The sequence below is a fragment of the Sardina pilchardus genome, chromosome 17 (genome assembly GCF_963854185.1).
Source record: "Sardina pilchardus chromosome 17, fSarPil1.1, whole genome shotgun sequence".
In the NCBI taxonomy this organism is placed as follows: Eukaryota; Metazoa; Chordata; class Actinopteri; order Clupeiformes; family Clupeidae; genus Sardina; species Sardina pilchardus.
The window spans coordinates 6,033,477-6,057,257 of record NC_085010.1 but is presented as its reverse complement, the minus strand read 5'-3'; the positions used below and the strand labels follow the sequence as shown (position 1 = coordinate 6,057,257).

Here is a 23,781-nt window from a genome sequence, read left to right as displayed (position 1 = left end):
CCCTTTAAGGAAAGGTATTTTGTGTGTGTTTTATCACTGTTTCCCATTTTAATGTGAAGTTAGTGAATACTGTTGAGTCAAATTGGCTTAAAGGCTAACATTAGCACTCGCTAGTAACCTAACCTTATGAACCAACCTTATGGTTCTGCTAGCTGCTAACGTTAATCCCTCTCACACAGATAACCACCAAGGCAGAATGTTGGCGTGTGGAAGTACCTCTACTCAGAGTGAGAGAAAACTATGGCTCTGCTTTTACTGAAGGAATGGCTACGTAAGTAACACAACTTGGTCGTTTTTCTTAGTGTATTGATAGTATTTTTCTTATTGATGTTAAATACACATAGAAATGAAAATAATACAGACAATTTTTAGATTGTTTAGTTTGTCCAGGAGAAATTATTGCTTAGGGTCATCTTGTGCTGTTTCATTGTGTCATTTTTTTTAATTTATATAATGTATTGCATATGCCATTTCTCTCTCAAACGCATAGCGGAGCGGGCAGCTTTATGAATATAAGGTGAAAAGGATGTATGGGTGTGGGAGAGTCAGACAGTCCACGGAACTTGCAATGACTTAGCAATGATCTATGCCAGGTGAGTGGATTGACATACTGTAGTTGCATACATGTGTATTTTACACAATCTGTCTGAGGCTATTTATTTGTGTGGTTGAAAATATCTAATTCTGAGGTTTGTGTTTACATTTTGCTTTCAACAGACGTACAACCCCTGCTGTCATTGGTGATACCACTGCTTGAAAATATGTCAACGTCCTGTAGATCAAGTAAGGTTCCAGTCGAAGTCCTCCTGAAGAATTTGTTGGATTTCTGCCAGTTTTTGATATTGAACTTTAGTGCCTTTTGAGACTCTTGGCTTTTTAATGGCACGCCTCATTCTACCCAAATGGAAGGATTGGAGTGTGTTTATATTGTATATGTTTATAGGCTTGCTAATATTTGCTTAGGCTTTCACATTGTTTTCTGAGATACTACTCAATGATGTCTTTGTGACTCATTGTATCACACTTCAAGACGCGTATCTTTTACTCAATTAGTGTATGCACTGTGAATCCAAACATGAGAATTCTAAGATTATAGCAACTGCAAAGTTACTGCAAGGACAATGTTAGTTTTGTAAAAACCTTAAGTGACAAGCACAAGATGCGATAGTGCTGGGAGCTTTTCTCTTGTAACATTTTAATGCATTTGTAATGGTGACGGTAAGCAGATACTACATTTTCATCTCATATGTTAGTATTAACATGAACTTAAAAGCATGCAAGGTTTTTTTGTGTGAAGTGGTTAACTCAAATATTGGTATAATATAGATCAAGGTTATTAATGTTGATCACCTATGGTGCAAGTTAATCATTTTTTTCCCTCTGCATATAAACACAATGTGGAAGCAAAATATTGGAGATCAAACTGTTTTATATTTACACTTACATAAAGAGTTACAACATGTTTTACGTTAATATGCATATTGATTAATGTAAGATACTTTGATGTTTTGATATGAATGTGTTAACTTTTATGTACCTGTATTCATGTGGAGTATTGTGTGTAATAAGTGATTTTTCTCTCAGAATAAACATTTTAATTTACTTACTGGTTGTGTGAATACATTTCAATTATACCACCTTAAATTTTCACTGGGGTTGTACCCTTAAAGTACAGATTAGTACCTTTTAAGGCTGCTATGCTGTAATGATATACACAGGTACATTTCGGTCATTGCAGGTACACAAGTGTACCTTGATGGGTACAAATGGCTAGGGTACCAAACGGTACCTGCATTAGGGGTACATTATTGCACTTCAAAAGGGTACTGCCCCAGCGACAAGCATTTGTACCGTTTTAGGTACACACTGGTACTTCCATTTCTGAGAGTGTTTATAATATGCTCCTTATATTCTTTTCTGTTTCAAATAAAGACAAGTTTTTTCTACGCCTTATTGTTTAAAAAAATAATTCACATTATATGAAAGGAGAGCGATAAAAGGTGACCTTTTGACATTAAATGCAATGCAATGAAATTATGTGGGTGCACCTAAAAAAAACAAGCTAGGCACCATGCAACCAATACGCCCTATATCTCATACATCTAAATAAAACATGGTCCACATCTTCCTGCACTTGGCATTCTGTGCATAAGCCATCACTTTCCCCCATTATTTTGAGTGTAGAATTCAGTCCTGTCCCATTCTCAATCTTGTATATACGATTTCCTCCTTCCTATTTCGTAAAGTCATTCTTTTTCCTGCAATATTTCTCTGAATGTTATGATAGTGTTAGCCTTAGGTTCAGCATCCCATTCCTGTTGCCATTTCTTTATTATTTCAGCTTTAATTTTGACTTTTGCTTCTCCTTTCCCCATTGGTACATTGATTTCAATTTCTTTATTTTTTAGTGCCTTTTTGGCTAATCCATCTGCCTTTTCATTTCCTTTCACTCCAATATGTGCTGGAACCCAGCAAAACTGAACCAATAAGCCCAGGCTTTTAATGCTTAGCATAGCAATATATTTCTGGTTTCTATTAATAAGTCTTCTCTGAGTGATTCACCACTTTCAAAGCTCTGCAGAACAGCCATTGAATCTGAGCATATTACAGATGTTAATGGCTTTATCTCTTCTATCCACCTTAAAGCTTAAAGATTATGGCAGTCATCTCCACTGTATATACTGAGAGGTGATTACTCAGTCTGTATTTTAGTCCTTTTTTAAATTCAGGAATGTAAATTCCTATTCCACAATACCCATTTTGGTCCTTTGATCGATCAGTGAAGATATTAATAAAACCATAAAATGAAGGGGATAGGTATCTTTCACTATACCTGGCAAAACTCTCATCATCTGGGTATTCCCTCTTTTCTTTCAATATTTCTATATTAACCTCTGGTATTAGTAGCATCCCAGGCGGGATTTCACTCAGAGCTACAACAGGACCAACTTCTAGATCTTTGACATCAAATTGTATTGCTAATTTATTTATGTTCCATCCAAACCCTTTAGACATTGTCTGATACTCCCAGCAATTATTTAGTACTGATACTGCTGGATTATTGCTGTCCCCCATCAGTCGCACTCTATAAGTTAAAGCCAGTTTATTGAATCTTAATCTAAGTGGAGCTTCTTCTGATTCTACCAGGATAGCACTTGTTGGAGTCGTTTTAATAGCACCTATGGCCATTCTTAGTGCTCTGAACTGAATTCTGTTCAATTTTGCTAAACTGGTTTTGCATGCTGCACTATATAAACTGTACTTCCATAGTCTATAATTGATCTGATTAGTGCTATATAGATATTCATTAAAGACTGCTTATCTGCACCCCAGTTGTGTCCAGTAATCATTCTCATCAGGTTCAGAACTTTTTTACATTTAGCCTCCAGGGTTTCCCCCAGAAAATTTGTTAGTTAAGGTGGTGTCTGTCCAGGGGAAGGGGGCGTCGCCGTAGCGTCCCCGCTGTATCGCCGCCACTGCCCTACGATGGGGAGGGGGGGCGGGGGGGGGTCGAGTCGAGACCGTTGTTTTAACTGCAGCCGAGACCGAGTGACAACAACCGAGTCTTTTAGGAAGCAAGTCTGAGTCTTAAAGGAGTCAAGGCCGCATCAAGACCAACCAAAGAAAGGGGCTTTCATAATTTACATCACCAAGGATCATATAACAGTTCAATTCCCAAAGGGTAGAGAGGGGATTGTTGGCTACAGGAGCAGTCTAGCACACACTTGTCTAAATAACTTCTTTTCTGATTTACTTGAAGACAAGGAGGTCCGCTGAAGTAAAAATTTAGTAGGCTGTCAGCATTTCATTAATATTGAAAATGTTGAATTTTGACACTAATGACAGCAATATACCTGGATTTCACATTCATTGTATCAGATTTAATTGTATCAGCAACCAATTAAACATCATTAACACAATTTAGACAATATTATACCTTAAAAGTGTAAGTTTACAACTCCAATACAGGGCCTTTTGTATCTTTCAAAACCTTTGCACTGCTCAGCATAGCACCATAGGATATATTTTAAAGCCAGTCAATATAATAATATTCTATTAAAACCAAGAATATTTGTAATGGTGGATATTTTAGAATATACCATGAAATAAAGATGAAACTGTATGAAAATGTAACATTGCGACTGTATGGTAAAGTTAGTGAATTGTGATTTAGTAGCCTAAAGCTGCAATTCTTTGATTGAAGCTGTATATTGTGCGTGCCTGTTGCTCATATAGCCTAAGAGAGCCAGAACGTTTTTAATGCTTTTTAAAACATAATTAGCGAGAATGTACCGCATTGAACGCTAATATTTTGTCACTAACAACCAAATCTGTCACCTGTCAAATAGCCTACAGTTGCATGTTCAGCTCTGAACAAAAACATTCAGGAGTTATTTCAGCCACACCGAAACGTGTGTTCCCGTCCCGCCCGGTCGGGATGAATGAAACTGGCATGGGAGACAAGAGGCTACAGTTTGAAGTTTAACCTAGCCTGTGTAAACCTCAGACAATTTCAGTATTTTACAACACGTAAATGAATAGCCGTCACAAGTTGTTGTTAGCTGTAGGCTAGATGGCACTGTTTGTCACAACAAATTACAAGATGCAGTGGGCTATGCATTCATAGACGAGTGATAAAAAAAAAAAAAAAAAGATACAGCGCTCAAAAGTGTTATGCCGCTCATCCCATACATTTGGTAGATTCAACGGAGAACCATTCCTGTGAGAGTCGTCAAATCTAGCTAGGTTTAGGCTATTTGTGTTCGCAGTCACTCTGAGATATGCGTGGCATTGGCACCTGATATCAAATACTCATACTGAATGAGCGCGTCGCCTGTGCCAACTCGATTTGAAAATGTTTCTTTTTTTATGCGTTCTACAGAGAAGGGAGACTAGCGGCTACGGTTTGGAATGACAGGGAGAAAACATGTCAGAGTAATACGGCGAATATCACTATACATAATATATTTATTTATTTATTTATTTATTTATTGAAGACGCTAGTTAAGGCGGCAGCCCTGTGTTGTTAAGGCGGCCGCCTTAGCAGGAAAGCGCTGCGGGAAACCCTGGCCTCAATGTGATGTACGTGATGTTTCCATTTGAGTTTTTCATCCATCCACACTCCTAGATATTTAAACTTCATGACTCTCTTCAGAACTTGATTGTACATAACTATCTGGTGATCTTCAGAGATTTTCTTCCTTGTAAAATACATTACATTTGATTTCTGAATAGAGAATTTAAATCCCCAGTCAACTCCCCATTGTTCTAATATTTGAATTTCCTTTTGCATAATATTAGTTACAGTATATAAGGAATATTTCTGCCTCTTTTCCATATTACCGCATCATCTGCATACAGTAATCCTTCACTTCATTTTAGTTTTAGAAATATGTCATTGATCATTAGATTAAACAATATACTGTAGGACTAATTACACTTCCCTGAGGAATTCCATTTTCCACTGTGAATTCTTTTGAACTTTCTGAGCCTACTCTAACTCTAAAAGTATATAGGGAAAGGAGGTCCAGTATGAAGTTATACATTTTCCCTCCAATCCCCATTCTATCCAACTTGATCAATAGCCCCTCTCTCCACATAGTATCATATGCCTTTTCTATGTCTAAAAACACAGGTATCATTACTTCCTTCATCAACAGGGTTTTCTCCACTTTTCCGATTTTGTCATCCCCGCGAGAGTTTAACAGGTGTGATCATTTCAAATCCCCATGGTAATTTCCCATAGGAAAAATCGTCAGATACCGTAACTCCTTATATGGGCAAAGATGGTAGCTTTTTTGTAGGCGATCTTCAGAGGTCTACTATAAATCACCATTCGAATTCAGCTCGAATAAAGAGTATTATTATTATTATTATGGTAAACTTCAGGCAGGATGCACCGATTTGAAAACACAAGAACTTTGAAGGCTGTACCATATCAGGGAAGCGGAAAACATCTCATTTGCCCAAATTGAGTGATAGAGTACATCATTAAGAAGGAACAACGATGGGCCCGTTCAAAACTCATTTCTATATTTTTTTGCAATGTAATAATTAATTATCTTAATATTCTTTTAGCAACCTTAATTTCGGGGGCCCCCGCCAGGTAGATGGGGCTCTACGCACTCTGCGTACTCTGCGTATGGGGAGCGGTGGGCCTGCGCAAGCTTAAGCATTTTAGAGATATGAAGGGTCGAAGGTCATTCAAAATCAAAACACTAATATTAACAGGCACAGTGACATTGATTAATGTAGACGAATGGGATGCAACATTGTTCCAAAACTGATGCACAGGTGAGCAATCCCAGATGATATGAAGGTACTGTAAGTACCCTGAGCTTGTATCGGGCAGAGGTTACATAAAGGGCTGTTGATTATTTTTATGTGGTGCATTTTCACAGGGGTGAGATACGTCCTATGAATGAAATTGTAGTGAATCTGTTGGTGATCTGGTGACAAGATAGGCTACTTCTGGAATGTTAGACCACACATCATGCCAATCAAATTCGTCATTCAGACCTGGGCAATCATGCTCCCAGATCCTTTCAACAGGGAGGCCATATTGTCTAGGTAGCGCTAAAACTAGGCTTCAACGCACACTAGCAACGTTACAGGCCTGCCACACGAACTCTGACAGCTGGTTGGGTAGCCGACTCATTTTTTATTTATTTACTTAATAACTGCCGGCTATAGTATAGGGTTTGGTATTTTATTTTGATAAAAAAGAAAACCATTGTTTGTTTGGATGTTGGTTGTAGGCCTATTACTTTGATACCTGAAACTGAAAGTTAGCCTTTTACACTATTGAAGATTGAGTGTAATGCATGTGTGACGAATGTGTAAATAAGAATAAATAGAATTTGCATATAATTGTGGGATCACTAAGCTAAGTGGTTATATTTCAAATAGAGGTGATGAATGAACGTTTGGATTAATTTGTTTATTTAATACTTTAAAGAGCTCAGGATAGCTATCATGGCAACGAGGCAGTACAATGTATTATGGTTTTGCAAAATTCATTGCTGAAATAAACTCTTTGAAGTCATGACTTGAGTATGGTGTTTGTTGTTATTATACTTGAAATTAGACTCAATGTTCTAGAAATGTAAAATGTACAGAAATGAAACCTACATGACAGTGTAATGACACTTCATGACATGTTCAGGAAACATCTCAGATGGTTCACTGTATTGAGGTCAAACGTAAGCATTCATGACACTGTCAGAAAATTATTTTGGTCAGTAATAGTTCTTTGTGACAGCTTAATGACAAGTCAAAACTATACCACTGTAGTTGAGGTCAATAAAAGTATTTATGACCAATTCATAAAGGTGTCATGACAGTCAATTGTTCAGGCTCATCACTTAAAAAATCTAGAAGTTAAGTCAGGCCAAACACAGTTTTACGTCAAGTTGTCATGACAATATTGTAAACGGATTACATTTTCTTGCCTAATGTCAAGTTGTCATGACAAAGACGGCGTCAAATAATGTCATCTTGCCTAATGTCAAGTTGTCATAGTGATGACGCTCAAACAATGTCAATTTGACATTACAAAAACCGAATGACACATTATGACAACAGTCATAAACATCAATGTGTCATTAATGTGCAAGACATGTGTCATGTCATTCTTATGACGGTTACATGACACCCTTAGACCCCTTCAAATAAAGTGTTACCATTTATTTTTTTCCCCTTTTCTCCTTTTGTGTATGAGGATATTCTAACATTCAGTGATGTACAGTTGTGTATAGTTACACTCACTTTTTTATATACTGTATAGTGTATAGCTTTGTTAGTCAGTATCTGCCTGTAGTCCTTCTTGTTCACTTGTGGATGTTCAGTGTCTTTGTCTCATGTATTTGTGAAAAAACAATAAACAGTGAATTACAAAAAAAGGAAGGGAAACTCTCAATGCCTAGATATTGTTTAACAATTGGAATGCCAGCAGAAATGTTTGAATTGTTAGCGGAATCATTTAAATGTACAGTAGTAGCGCAGATTTTGACCAGTTGATTCTAAAACCTGATATTCTACCATACTCTTAACAAATAGACAGAAGGTGGGGAATGGACTGAGAAGAGTTTTCTAAGAAAACCATAACATCGTCTGCAAAGAATGAGAGGTGATGATGAATATTGCAACCCCGTTTGGTCAGGATTGACAAGTTTAGACATATACCACTCCAGACGGCGGGCTATGAGTTTTGCAAAGATTTTTAAATCAGAGTTTAAAAGGCTTAAAGGACGGTAGTTTGAGCATTCTGATGGATCCTTATCTTTTTTCAAGAGCAAAGAGATCAAGGCCGTATTAACATCCCTTGAGAAATTCCCTTCTCAACGGAGAAGTTAATCATGTCAAAAAGGAAGGGACCCAGTTGTTCCCAGAAAGTGGCATAGAACTCAGTGGGAATACCATCCAAGCCTGGTGATTTCCCCCTTTGCATACTCTGCACCGCCATCTTTAGCTCTTCTAAAGTAAACATCTTATCTAAGTCAGCTGATTCTTCTGCTGACAACTGAGGCAGGTCTAACCGATTTAACCACCTGGTACAGTGAGTTTGGTCCAAAGAAACTTCTGAATCAGGATCAATCCTGATGGTGCCATCTGTAGACTTAATGGCAGATATATCTGCAAACTGATCACTGGCCCTAATTCTCATGGCAAGTAAGTGACTAGGTCTGGCGGCATGGAAGTAATAGCGCTGACGTGTCCTATGAATTAGGAATTCAGACTTCTTTCTATTTGTTATTTCTTTCTTGACCAAAGATCGTTCCAGAGCTATTTCATCAGTGAAGTTCGTTTGCAGTAGTGAGTCTAATCTGGTAAATTCAGTTTCAAGATTTTGAGGTTGAAGGGACTTAGCCTTAAGTTTACTAGAACCATATAAAATAGCATTGCTCCTATTGAAGCCTTTTCAAAGGATCCCACAATATCCGTGGGTCATCCACAGAGCCAACATTAAGATCTACAAATATCTGAAATTCAGCAATGAATTGAGTGATGTAGGATTCGTCTCTCAGCAAAGATGTGTAGAGACGCCATCTAGCAGCACGTTGAGATAGCCTATCAAGGGAGGTAGAGCAAAGGACCCCTTTATGATAAGATAACGCTATAGGAAGTAGCACTGCTTTCTCAATGGAATGAAATAGGTGAGCAGAGGCAAAAAGAAAATCAATCCTAGAGAAGGTTTTGTCGACCTGAAAAAAAAGAAAAATCCTTACAAGTGGGATTGACTACACACCAAATATCTATAAGCCCAAGGCTGCTGGCCCATGATTTCAGAGCACTAGTGGCCTGTGACTGATCTCTTGTGGCCAACATTTCATATGTTATTTGTGTCCTTCATGCAGCTATATGAGTTTAAGATATTTGCTTATTATTACATTCTGTTTTCAGTTGCTTCTTACACAATGTCCCAACTTTTTTCAGATTTGAGGTTGTACATCTTTGTACAAAACAGATCTGCATTACATACAGCCTTCTAGCTTTTCACCAAAACACCACACTTCACATTGACCATACTTCTCACCATACAAAAGCAAACATCCACAGAGGTAAAGACTGAACATTGCAAACTCGCCAATCTATCACAAATAAACATAGATTTCATCCAATACATTTCATACACATACAAAGTCAGCTAGATAGCTACTTTAGACATTGTTCCCTCTAATGGGCAAAGTGTCAGGAAGGAACTATATTCAAAGAAACAAAGACCCCTCATTGTTAATGAAGATAGATAGAACCAGAACTTGTCAATAAATTAGTACATTTCTGACTAAAACTTTGCTTCTTTTTGCACATACTGGCGGTGTCCAATGTCCGGATTAGGGGCCTTGTTTCTCTTCAATCTGCAGAACAAAGAAAACTGATTGCAACACAATGCAAGAGATTGATTTACACTGTAAAAATGAGTGAGTGTATCAATGAAGTACGACGGCGTATTAGGGCCACGTACATGTATATATTTTTTTTTCCAGAGGTGGGGGAGCCATATTCCAAATTTGCCACTTTATGAAGTAGCAAATTTGCCACTTTTTTCTCGCAAATTTGACACTTTTTTCTTGGAATATGGCTATAATAAAGTCGGAAATTTGCAGATCAAATGGGAAGCTAGGCTATAAGCCAGGCAGGGTTTTTGTGTTTAATTGGTTGAATTCATCTCGAATTCCTAGCGAATTGTATACTTCTAATGTATTTGTTGGGGGTTAATTGCTTCCTTTTATTGTGTGCTCAAAATTACTCTAGGAAGAGGAGTTGGGAAGGAGACTCAAACCCAGCTGTGTGTCTCACTCGTTTGTGCAGCGCCGAGGCTGGCTAGCCCCCTTGTTGGACTGTCTGTTTCCCCTGTGTCTCCTGTCGTGTGTGTGTGTGTGTGTGTATGGGAGAGTTGTGTGATTGACAAGTGGACGAGCGATTCACTGATTTAGCAGTGAGTTTATTGTTTTTCGAGTGGACACCTCCTGGTGCCCCGTGTAGCCTAGCATGTACAACGTCAGGAAAATAAATGACCTGAGTTTGGAATGACATGTCAGCCTCCCCATCTCCCATCCCTACAATATTTTCCAGTAAACTATCAAAAAGAGAATGCAATCAGCTGTGTCGGCGTCGCACTTTCTTACTCTGTCAAGCGAGCACTCACAACGCAGGGCAGAAACCACCAGTTACACTGTTACACACAGACTTTATAATGTGGCAAATCTTCGACTTTATAAAGTGGCAAATTTGCGTCTTTACAAAGTGGCAAATTTGCGTCTTTATAAAGTGGCAAATTAGTGACTTTTTTTCTCGCAAATTTGCGACTTTATAAAGTAGCAAATTTGTGACTTTTTTCTCTGAATATTGCCCCCCCACCTCTGAAAAAATATATATACGTGGCCCTAATACGCCGTCGTAATGAAGAGCTAAACCAGTGTTATAGACTTTAAAATTCAACATATCTCTCTTTTGTTATAATTTCCCCTTTGGCAAAGGCATCAGTTGTGCCTGGTGTTAGATTTTAAACATGATAAATGCAAGGACAGAAGTTTCCACTCATCCACTGTCAATGTTCTGTGCAGTACCCCAACAACAAGGGTAATATACTGTAGTATTCTAAGTATTTGATCTTTGACAGTGTTGTCAATGTTTCATGAAAGTAACCCAGTGTAGCCTTTGTTATTGTATGCGTGTTCACTTTGAAGAGTTAACGGATAACTGGATAGCCAAGTAGCCTATGCATGTATACTGGAATTTGATAGAACATGGAATGGTTTGCGTACATTGTCAGACGATGTATAATGTTATTTACTCCCTGCTGAAAAAAACAGCCTGACCAGCTAAAGGTGGTTTGCTGGTTGACCAGCTTGTTAACCAGCTTATTTGACCACCCTTTGATGGTTAACCAGCTAGACCAGCAAAACTCTCGCGAAAACACACCTTCAGCTGGTTTACCCAGTTTATGATGGTAATTCAGCTGGTTTTGATTGTCGTACCACCTTAAGCTGGTAATTTTAGTTGGTGTTGCTGGTCTACATTGCTGGTTTTTACTGGCCACGCCAGCTTATGTTGGTTATTCTAGAAAACCAGCTTGACCATCTTTGTCAAGCTTGACAGGCTGGTCACCAGCATGACCATCTTAAACCAGCTGTATCCCAAACGACAGGCTGGTCACACCAGCACGACCAGCTTCCTCAGATGGTCACGCCAGCATGTCTAGCTGGTGGCCTAACCAGCTAAACCAGCAAAGACCAGCAATAATAACTGTGTTTTGGGCAAAGACCAGCTAAAACCAGCTAAAACCAGCTACCAGCCTAAGCTGGTTTCTTGCTGTTTTTTTCAGCAGGGCTGAAACATTTGGGATATATTATAAAAGTATACTACTTGGTGTACTGGTTAGGGCTTCGGGCTTGTAACCGGAGGGTTGCTGGTTCGATCCCCGACCAGTCCATTACGGCTGAAGTGCCCTTGAGCAAGGCACCTAACCCCTCACTGCTCCCCGAGCACCGCTGGATGGGCAGGCAGCTCATTGCTCTGGGTTACTGTGTGATTCACCTCACTGTGTGTGTGCTGTGTGTGTTCACTAATTCGGCTAAATTGGGTTAAATGCAGAGCAACGAATTTCCCTCACGGGATCAAAAAAGTATATATTCTATTCTAATCTATTCTATTCTGTCTATTTCATAACATTTAGGTAAATGCAGTGCTGTTACTTGCCAGAAGATGTAACCATGTCATGCTAAGCCCATAAGTTCAGTAGGCCCTACCTGTGGTTAATTGATTAATTTGCTGTCATCTAGCCTAGGAATACATACAAACTGTTGACAAATTTGGAATTTGCAGGCAGTGTTGCCACAGTCCACTATGTTTTGGGGTGTGTTTTTTGTGCTTGTTTTGGTTTGGGGTTGTGTTTTTTGTGCGGTAACTTCTTTTGGGCTTGCTTCATATTGTTTGATTCTATGTAGAATGCAGGCAACGCCTACATGTACATGTACACACAGGGCATTTTAATCTAGCTCTGCCTCAACTCTGCGCTGTAACTGTAGGCTCCTCTGACATGATCCCAGAAATTCAACGTCAGTGGTCGGGGGGTGGGCGCAAACTATTTGGTCTTGAGTTGCTTGTTTTGGGCCTATATTTTCAGACACCTTTTTCTTCATGTGACTTGGCAACAGAGATGCGTTACAATACTGTTATTTACACACATGTGCGCACGCACGGCACGCACGCACGCACGCACGCACGCACACACGCACACACCCACACACACACTGTATGCCCTTCCGGCCAAAAGGGCCATTGACACACAATCGCATGGATGTGTATTTCTTTGGAACTAAATAAACAACTGCATCTAAATCTAATCACTATTGAAGACTGGTAACCACAGTTCAATTAGATACAGATGTACTAAACATTACACAGCTGAAGAAAGGCTTTCAGGGTGGGATTGGTCAGATGGTTAGGAAGCAATGATGTTGATGGGGCTTGGAATTTGTTCAAACAGCACTTTATGGCTCTATGCTCTTGATAGTGTAGCACCAATGAAGGAAACTAGAGTTAAACAGAGAAGTGCAGCTTGGATGACTTCTGACATTCTGGATCTCATATTAGACAACGTGATAAATGGTTCAGAAAGTTTAAGAGGTCAATCTTATCATGTGATTATGATAAATACTGTACATATACTTTCTTAATCAGGCTATTTATAAGGTATAGCGCAAAGTCTGAATTTTTCGCTGAGGCCATTACTGCAAACTCACATCAGCCCAAAAAGCTTTGGAGAGTCCTCACTGATGTGGGCTCCAAGGGAAAATCAAAATCTAAGTCTGGTAATATTGGATTAGTTATTGAGGATCATATGATTTTTGACAAACAACAGGTTGCTTAACATTGTAATACCTTTTTACAACAGTTGCTGCCGGTCTGGTTGATAAGTTACCAAGTGTTTCAGGTAGATATGGCCTATCGCAGGGGTGGCCAACCCGCGGCTCGCGAGCCACATGCAGCTCTTTGCCTCCTCTCGTGTGACTCGCGGCTGCTCAAGTGATGTTCACTTCTCCTCAGACTTATTTATTTATTTATTTATTTAAATAGCCTTTATTTCCGGTAAATAATAATTAATTTCAGAATTTGATAGTAGCCTATTGCCAAAAGTAATTATTAATAGTAACAACAATAATGTCACTGTCATGATAGGGATAGGAATCTTGGCAAATTTGTGCTACATTCTTATCAACGATCATTGAAAAACTACTTCCTCGTTTAGGGCAAAGCCAGCACGTGCACGTGACTACGCTTGCAGGCTGCAGCTGGACGGTCGTGAAAAAATGGACAAATAAGAAAAGAGCCTGCTTGTGATGTCAGACATCGCAAAGCCATTGAAGTTCAATTGGGGCTGCCAAAGAGGGCGCCATTTAGTCAAACGGACCATTTCAATACCCAGCCTAAATATATGGTTTTAATTAGTCTTATAAAATTGCAATTGAGTTTATTTTTTTAAATCAAAGTTGAATATATACTATTTTAACATCAGAGAACACAGTACAATACTCAATATATCCATTCTATTTCCTCTTTAAATTTATATCTAAATGCTACATTTAATATTACATTTATATCTAAATGTTAAATATAAATGCTATATCTAAATCTAAATGTTAAAGTTATATCTAAATGTTAAATGCTATAAATCTAAATGTTATAGCTAAATCCAAATGTTACTGTAATGCAGCTCAAAGTGCTTTACTTAAAGAGAAACTATGCAGGTTTGACGATTTCATTGTCCTTTTCGTTTTCGCTCGTTTCACTCTTGCAGAATTCTCTGCAGAGCTTCCCCTAAGTTACAGCTTTAGCGACACTCCTCAATAAGTCAGTCTGCCTTTTCATGAGCATGACCAATGTCTTTTGGATAAGCTACTGTAGTTTGTGATTGGACCCAAACGTTGTGGACAGGAAGCAGGGGAGATACAGTAGATGTGAAGGTATAGTCACCTTATTTTCCACGGTGTAGGATAGGCCTGTAAACTTCATCTTAAGTAATTGTATAATATTGTATAATTATATAATATGTAATAATATGTAATAATATTGTATAACACTGTAGCCCTACATGAGCGATGAGCCAGTAAGCCAGGCAGTCGACGGCCGTTCTGGATTTTTCCAGAACGCACAGATTGCCAGTCCATCCCTGCCACTGATAATTATCACACTGACTGGCTAACCTACAGTATGTCCACAACAAGGTCAACTCCAGGTAAATCACCTACTGTATACTTCTAGGAAATCCAGGAGAAATAATGGTTTTACAAGTGCACTACATACTACACTACATAAGGTTCAGGTTTCAACCACTATCTCTCTCCTAGTTAGCCATACAGTCCATGGGTTCATATGGCATGGTGCATAATTTTTATGGATTCCAGGTCCTTACATGGACATGGCAGAACATGAAAAGAGCAGTGTGTGAAGGAGGGTAGTTCTTCCTGTATGATTGTAATCTGAAGTATTAGCCTACATCTTCAAAATATTATATTACTAAATGTTAAATGTTGTATTTCATAATGTGTGTTAATACTGGTCACCACCAGGGGGTCCCAAATAGCTTGGCCCAAGGGCCAAATTATGTCAAGCATGCCAAGCCAAGGGCCAAAAAATTCAGGATTAAACACGCATACACCTGCAAACATTGAATAATAATCATCCTAACACTCATGCACATTATTGTATGTCCAATGACAAAAACATTCTCATTTCCCGCACATTTCCCATTTTCGTTTTCGTTCCTTGAACCGGTTCAGAGCCCTGCAACTACCCCTTTCAAGGTCAACTGCAGGTAAATCATCTGTACTTCTAGGAAATCCAGGAAAAATAATGGTTTTACAAGTGCACTACATACAATAGTGATAAGGTTCAGGTTTCAACCACTATCTCTCTCCTAGTTAGCCATACAGTCCATGGGTCCATGGATCCATATGGCATGGTGCATAATTTTTATGGATTCCAGTTCCTTATATGACACCTGCCCAAATTATCTTGATACTGAGATAAAATGATTCTAGAATAGTAGGCCTACATGAATAGCTTGTAATAGGCAATAGCTGGAGGAAAACCAGCAAAGACCAGCTAAAACCAGCTACCCGCATAAGCTGGTTTCTTGCTGGGTTTTTTTTCAGCAGGGTTATTACTCTAAAAAAAAAAAAAGGGGGTTATATACAGTTGTATTCTTAAATTCACTCAAATGAGTTTGGGGATCTTAGCATCTCTGTTTAACATTTTACACTGGTGATTTTAATCATATGTATAATGACTAGGACTATATAATTACTATCAGTTGTCCTTATTACATTTTAGCAGATATGCGAGTTCTTACCCTTTCATGGTCTGCATTTCTGTGATGGTTTCTGGTAGGACTTTTCCATATGTCTCAGGTAACAGGAGACAGAGAAGGCCTCCAAAGATGGCCAGGCTTCCCATTATAATGTAAGGCAGAAACTTGTGAGATTTCCCTGGAAGGACAAAATGAGGTCATGCATTAGGTCATACAGGTCTGTTTTGTGTGGAAAACTCTATGAAGGTTACCTAATGCCAGACAGTGTGGTGTTACCCAAGCAGTGTGAAGTTATCCAAGTGGTGTGTTTTCCAAGCAGTGGGAAGTTACCCAAACAGTGGGAAGTTACCCAAGAAATATTGACTAATCTAATCTACTAGTGCAGTGCCCGTACAAACAATGTTTTCCAAAAAACTTGTTGCCCAATTACGTTGATGCAGGTAGATCATGTTAGATTGGCGATGATGTAGAATCAGGCCAGTGCAGTTAGTAAAGCGTTTTACTCGCTTTGCGTAAAAAGGTGAAGGGGAGAGGCGCTTGTTGCAGCTAATGGCAATATTAGACACATTACGTACCCGTGCGTTTTTGCTGTTGTTGGGAAATTATAAAGCTAACCGCATGAGCATGGCCATGCCAGTGCTATATTAACTTGGAAGTGATGTTTGAGTGAATGTTATACCCATAGCCGATGTCCATATAGAGTCTAGAGCGGCTGTTTTAAATGTGCATTTTAACAGAATGCTACCGACGTGTGTGTGTCGGCATATTGTTGCAGCAGCATCCTGATCAGGCAACGGAATCGCTAAGGCGATAGGCAACCGCGGTTGTTGATGAGTAGGCTATGCAACGTTACATTACTTTAACAGCCTGGTTACCAACATGGGTGCATGTGTGTCGCGTCGGACTCAGCATGTTTATCCAACAATCTTGAAACGGTCCGTTGTTTTAGTGAGACAGCGTAATTTCCATGAATGGCAACACATGAGTTTGTCAGCAAAGGGCATTTTTCTATGGTGAAGTAAGTGAGAGTGAGAAGGGGAGTGGCTAGAGTTAGAGTGAGCGGTAGAATTGCATTTTGCAATATTAGTGGTTTTAAAATGCGCTTTTGACAATCAGTAGGCCTAGTCCCTTCCGGCAATAGCTCCGATGTTTCCGTGTGAGATCTCGCGTAGCCTACAAACTATTCCAATGTTTACAGACTGATTGGTGCTTTGTTTTATGTGTAGACACCTAGAGCAAGCTACTGACGAGGTTTGGCGCTATTTTGAGCAATGTTAGTGGTTTATAAATGTGAGTTTGAAAGCGTGTGCTTGTAGCCTATGCCCTTTGCGATTTTTGGCTGTAGCTCTTGCCCGTGCTAGCTCTGTACTGCGTGATCAACGAAAAATACTTCATCCGCGGCTTAGTTGTGGCATGTTCTGTTCATTCAGTTGGGCATGCTGAATGTCAGTTATTATCTTTTGGCTAATTAGCTGGTTTGAATGGCATTGAGCTCAATGAGAATGAAATCAGCTAATTAGCTAACAGCTAATAACTGACATTCAGTTATTCATGCCCAACTCTTAGTAGGCTATGTTAAGTTGACATGGGGTTATTTGAATTCCAAAGGCCAAGGGGACTTTATCAGGGTGCATAGTGTCCTGGATCCATGAAATAACTGGCCTTTAAAAATAAAAATAAAAATGGGCGTTCCAATACTTATGACCCCCTGTATTTTAAGGAAAACATTTATTTATTTACAATACATTATTCATTCAGAAAGAAAATGAATGTCCTTAAAGGTTGAATAGTTACTCATTGTTTCATCTAAGGCATTAAGATACATTTCCAAAAGATGATTTTATATTTAACTTTAAGCATGTGCTTTGGAGGGCACTGTATAATGCGCTAGCACAAAACTAGCAGTGGCTGCGTCTTGTTGTTGCTTGGCAACCATTCATATGGAGGGAATATATTTCTTGGCGGAAGAATGATTATCTATGACTTTTTCGTTGCTGTGCATTTGTTTCATGAAATCTTGCTAGATCGACGTGGTAACCGTTTTAGAAAAGCCACTCGAGTCCGTGCTTTATACTGTAGGCTATAATCTAACAGCTAAGGGGGTTTTACAACAACGCCCCTTAGCTGTTCGATTATAGGCCTACAGTATAACGCACGGCCTCTCGGGGCTTATTGCTTAAGTATCTCAGTCATTGTGGTAACCAGATGACCTGAGGATGTTTACTCACCCAAGTAAATGATGAAGGGGGAGAGGATGGAGGCGACGCGGGCGGCCATGGAGCAGATCCCCATGGCCGTGTTCCTCACCACGGTGGGGAAGAGCTCCGAGGTCACGGAGTAGACCACGCAGAATGCCGCCGTGATGCCGAACTTCCCCAACATCTCAAAAGCTATGGCCAGGCCAGGAAAGTCTGGAAAACCCAAACACAGATGGGAGCTGTAGGGAGGTTCACAGTGCTGACTGTGAAATTGTCAAATTGGTCTTAGAGATCTTCTATCAATCAAATATTGTATCTAGACAGGTAGACAAAACCAACGGATCGTTGATACTGTAGATGACTGATAATGAGGTTGAATGTTTGTCCATCTGACTGTTTGCCCAATCATCTGTCCACTCTGTTTCTTGCCTGCGGGGATGAAACGTATAAAGAGGATAACAGTGCCCCCTAGCAGCAGGGTGGAGGATTGGCACACATGGCGGGAGCAGAACTTTAGCAGGAGTAGGGCAATGACGTAAGCAGGCGCCTCCACTGCGGCCGACAAGAAGGCGTTGAGGTAGGGGCTGCCAGACAGGTTTGAGGTGTTCAGGATCAGGCAGCTGTAGCCAAGGATGATGACCATCCTACAACACAACACACGTTTACACACATTCACTATGGCTTCGGATGAGATGTCCACACCATTGGATGCAAGATCCAATCTGCATCCAATCTGCAATAATACAAATAATAATAATAAGGAAATCAATTTCCAAAAGAGGATTTTATACTCCTCTTTATAGTCAAATTTAGCATGTGTTCCAATACTTATGGAGGGGACTGTATATCGGTCAGGCTGTAATCATGTTGTACCTTAAAAGCAAATCCACCCCCCTCAGTGATATCTGAAAATAGTCCCCATAGGTAACAAGCAGTAGTAGTGCGTGATATCACTGCGCCCATTGTAGGCCTACGTTTGCAACTTCCCTTGATTATTTCGCCAGATGAGTGTGTAGTTCCATGTCAAATCAGCCTAGAAAAACGCCAGGTTTAATTTTCAGTTGGTCTTATTGCACTTTCTAACTTAAGAAGAGACACGTTTTAATTTGGAAAATTACCAGAAATCTTAGTCACTTTTAAGCATGATGCTACTGGTCTAATCCGATTCAGTGATCTATGCTAGACTGAAGCTAAAAGTTGTATTGCCAGACTCACAGAATGGCTGGATGAACTGGGAAAAGGTAAATATCTATTGTTTTGCTCGAGGGGAGGTGGAAAATGATCTTATTTCCCAAAACTGGCGGAATATCCCTTAGAAACCTGCTTTAGTTCAAACAATTCTCCAGTGTGTAGTTGCTTAAACTCACCATAAGAGGGAACAGATTCCCACCACTGAAGAGACACTGATGCTTCTCAGCACATCAAGAATTGAGTATGTTTTCTCTTTATTTCCAAGGAAGTTTTCAATCTGTTGAGGTAGATAATCACATCTGACACTTAAAAGAGGGAAAGAAGGACAGCATTTTTTAGTTGAAGAAACAAGGTTCTAGCAGAGGCTTATTTGTTCTTCATTCATTTGGCTGACACTTTTGTCTAAAGTGACTTACAGTACATAATTATGTAATTTCTTATAAGGGCCAGTTTACCTAAAGCATTTCCGCTTGCTCAAGGGCTCAATGGTGGAACATAAGAAGGATACAGCGAAAAACAAGTCTTATCGAACGATATCGAGTGGTAACGTTGATTCTGACACAGATGTAAAAATGATAAATAAGCCTTCATCCATAACTGAAAATTACTGAAAAAGTGTCCTCTCTGGCTTAAAGAAAACACCGTTTTTTTCACAGCTCTTTTTTGGAAAATGGCAGAATGCTGTCAGATTTTAGCTGTAGTTTAAGTGCATTTTTTTACAGTGTAAAAAGTTATAATCTTTAAGTTATAATCAAAGCAGTGGTATCTGTCTGGACTGCTAATTAAGTTCAATACTTAATTCTGTGTAAAACGTATCATATGCTATTGTATAAAACATATGATAAAATGTAATTTACAAAACAGGAATTTACAAAGCAGGTTAACTGGATTTAAACTGTTACCAATTTGCTGATCACTGAATCTCTGGCAGAATAAAAGTTATCGCTCAACAATCGGATGTGATTAGACCTGCTTTCCAGAATGGTCTTCTGATGCTCTCTCATGAACCTTAGTCTGTTCTGGTTTGCAGCACAGTAACTGCCTGTTCAGTTCCCTAGTAATCAAGTAATATTTTTATTATTGTTGTGTTTATATATCTATATGAATCTCTGGATTTCAGAACTTACTGAGTACTTCATTTAACTTAATTTATTCTCTTTTAAGGACAACACACATTAATTTCTGTAAATGTGGCAGTGCTAAGAAACTAATCTTTAACTGTAGTCCTTTGGCAAGATCTTATAGAAATCATCAATTGGCTTGGCCACATGCCAAGTGAATAATAAGATATATTTTACACAAGCACATACAAACACAAAACAAAGACGCAAAAATAAGACACCTGGCTGGCTTACATTGCAGGATTTTGGTCTGTTTTAACAGTCGGCGACTAAATTTCCAAAATTGGCTTTAGATGACGGGAGCACGCTGTGATTCTAGTACAACTCCCAAGATTTCCGCCCGATTTTGGAAATTTAGTCGCCGACTGTTAAAAGGGTGATTCTATAATTTAGGGTACACTGCATGTCCACTGATGTTAAATATACTTATACAATCAAATTTCTTCAAACAAATAACATTTTGTTTGTATACTTGCTTCATGAAATACCATCACATAGACAATATGTGAGATATATTCTTCATTTAGCTTAAAATGTGTCATTATAGCCCTAAATGTACAGTTTTGTCCATGTCCGATTTCAATGTGAGAACGTTGAGGGTCCAAAAACATCCATTAAAACCATTGAAATAAATACATTATTTGTGCAATCTTTTTCAAAAGTCTTAATATTAAAGGAAAATAATAGTTTAAAATGTAAATTATGTATTTAAATACTTAAAATAATATAATTTATTCATGTCCACAAAATGTTGGTCAACTATGTTACAAACAAAACCTCCCCCGGTAACTCAAAAATGGTTTGTCCCAAGACCATGTGACCAGCACCATGTGATGTCATTTTCCTCTGCGGTGGTCATTTCAAACACACCATGGCGTGTCTCCTCTCAGTTTTTTGAATATTTGATGTAGAAAAGCATATTGTCAACGCCCGTATTATTAACCATCAACTATGTTATGTACATTATCATGACTAAAAAAGTTTTATTCATTATAATTCCATTTTGTGTTGAATTCTTCCATTAACCTGCTCTAAAAAATGACATGTGGTTAGCTAGGCTAGGTCCACCATTTCTGTTATGGGGAAGAAATATGGAAATTGTCAACTAAGTTACGGTCAACTAAGTTACGGTCAGCTCTATTTTTCAACTAAGTTACACCGGAGCTCAACTATCTGTCAACTAAGTTACATCAGTGATCTATGGAATATTGTGATAATTAATTGTTTCTATGTCATTTATATCGACTGGACCTTTAAATATACACACATTTTATATAGATATACTATTTTACTTAACTCATTTCAGATTTTTGAATACAAAAAGGATGATTTTATGTCACAAGTCTTTGTGAAATTAAAGTTTTGTTAGTGTGCATTTCAATGTATTCTCTGTGGAATTATGTATATTGTTTAATAATTTAGCATTTAAAATAAGAGGTTTTCACCAAAAGGAACTTTGGTAATTAAATTCTGTCTCATGAATAAAATGTTGTCCATGGTTAAGAATACTGTATGTCCAGTCAACTAAGTTATAATGTCAACCGTGTGATTTTCATTGTCACCTAGGTTACACTTTGATTTTTAAAGTTAAAACAGCCAATATTGATGTTTCTTACATTTTTAAGCATTCTACTTATTTGAATAGGTTGGACTTTACTATAACATATTTTTGAATGATGAAAGATAGCTTAAATGGAGATTTATAATGAAAAATATCCTCGTCCATAAGGACGGTTATACATGCATTGCATATTCATCTTTAAAAAAAGGTTGGTTCTAAAAATAATTTAAAATAACTATTGTATGTGTAGCAGAAATAGACTCAAGAGCCTTCTAAATTGCATTTCATTTCAAGTGCAAGACTGAATTTAATGTTTTTTGTAACACCCTGTTTGTCCGTAACATAGTTGACCAACTCTCAAGTAAAAACCTGTTTTTTATTTAAAAAACTCAAAAACAGTTAATGTTTAAGCTCTGCAGATAACAGATATGTAACACTGAATTAATATACTATATTGAGACATTTAATGTTCCACTGAGAAAGGACAGCGCTATTTTGCTTTTTTGCTGACATGGAATGTACCCTGAATTAGAGAATGACAGACCAAAATCATGCAATGTAAGCCAGCCTTAAATCGTTTAGTGTAGGTGCCAATCTTAGCGGTTTTAAGTCCGTTGGAGTCAGTCTTTTTCTAGTTTTGCCGTTACGACAGTATCAAACATGTTTGATATTATCGGAAGTCTTTTCAGTCGTGGCTCATGCAAATAGTGACGTGAACATTAAAAACCAATAGTGACCTCTAAACCAATAGTCGAACACGAAACAGGAAGGGGCAAAATAGGCGACAGCTGTAGCCTATATGATTATTTGTTATTTCATTTCTTATAATTTATTAGTTGGCTATTCTACGTGACAGAACAACTCTATATCTGTTAGTGATGTCACACATCAAACAATGCTGCAGAAACGCAAAAAAAATACTATGATATGAGTAGGCTATCATGTGAGTTCCTGTTGATGATGACGTGTAGCCTAGTGCACGATGGAAATAATTTGAAGGAATCTAGCAGCAGTCTTGTAAATAGTGACCCACAGTCTTTGCAAAATCCTAATCTGAGACTGGCCTGTGACTAGACTGTGACTAAGAACTCAATGAATTGTCTTTAGATGTGAGAGGGTCTGAGACTGTAGTCTTTCAAAAATCTTTTTCCAAATCTTTGCAAAGTCTGTCAATGTAAGGTAGGCTTTAAGGAGACAACAGCAGCACAGGACAGGCCATCAGGCACGTAGATAAAAACAAAAACTCCTATATGAGGAAGAACACGAACAAGAATGTTCACACCACCCACACAGATACAACATGAAACGTCAACAGACACTTGTAGCAGAGTATACTGCCCTACAAAGCAAGAAGGCAGTAACTGCGTTTTTTATTGATTATTTCCATGACATTCAACTTGTTATTAGGGCCCGAGCACCGAGGTGCCGAGGTGTATGTGTGTTTGACACATACATCCACGAAAATGAACCAAATTTGGTGGGCATATGTGTATTAATCTGAACAACTTTTACATTGAAACTACACAGTAAATCTTAGAGGAATTTGAGTTATGATTATGATTATGATTTTTGCACATCATGTATTTTGAAACACTTCTCCTAGACGGTTAATCGAAATCATGTCATAAGAGCAGTAAAATGATCTTGAGGGGTTGCCCGAGAGGAGTTGCGACCAGATTTTTGAATTTCAAAAGTATATCGAAATGGCGAAGGTTTGAATTATGGCGTTTTATTAAGAAACAGGAAGTTGGTGTCATAGGCAGAAAAAAGGTTAGAATTTGGATGTAATTTGGCAGCTACATGTGGAATTGCTACCTCTAGTTAGAGACAGAGCTCTGGCCTAAGGTGTGGCTTCGGGACTCTATAGCGCCACCTAGCAGCGCGTTGTCTGTTGTG

At 38.5% G+C, this 23,781-nt stretch overlaps 1 protein-coding gene and 1 long non-coding RNA gene across 2 annotated transcripts in view; one reads left to right on the top strand and one right to left on the bottom strand.

Annotated features, from left to right (window-relative positions):
• The first annotated feature begins 538 nt into the window (after positions 1-538).
• Positions 539-1,521, top strand: LOC134062383 (uncharacterized). The gene is made up of 2 exons (XR_009935447.1): positions 539-593; positions 718-1,521. It is a non-coding gene; the product is annotated as an uncharacterized LOC134062383 (long non-coding RNA).
• Positions 1,522-9,742: 8,221 nt separating this feature from the next.
• LOC134062528 (organic cation/carnitine transporter 2-like) overlaps positions 9,743-23,781 on the bottom strand; it is a 39,376-nt gene continuing 25,337 nt past the window's right edge. The window contains exons 6-10 of the mRNA XM_062518559.1: positions 19,380-19,480; positions 18,442-18,656; positions 18,043-18,225; positions 15,857-15,992; positions 9,743-9,857 (exon numbers count right to left, since the gene is read on the bottom strand). Of these exons, the coding sequence (XP_062374543.1) occupies positions 9,785-9,857; positions 15,857-15,992; positions 18,043-18,225; positions 18,442-18,656; positions 19,380-19,480 (708 nt within the window). The 3' untranslated portion in view covers positions 9,743-9,784. The remainder of the gene's footprint in view (positions 9,858-15,856; positions 15,993-18,042; positions 18,226-18,441; positions 18,657-19,379; positions 19,481-23,781) is intronic.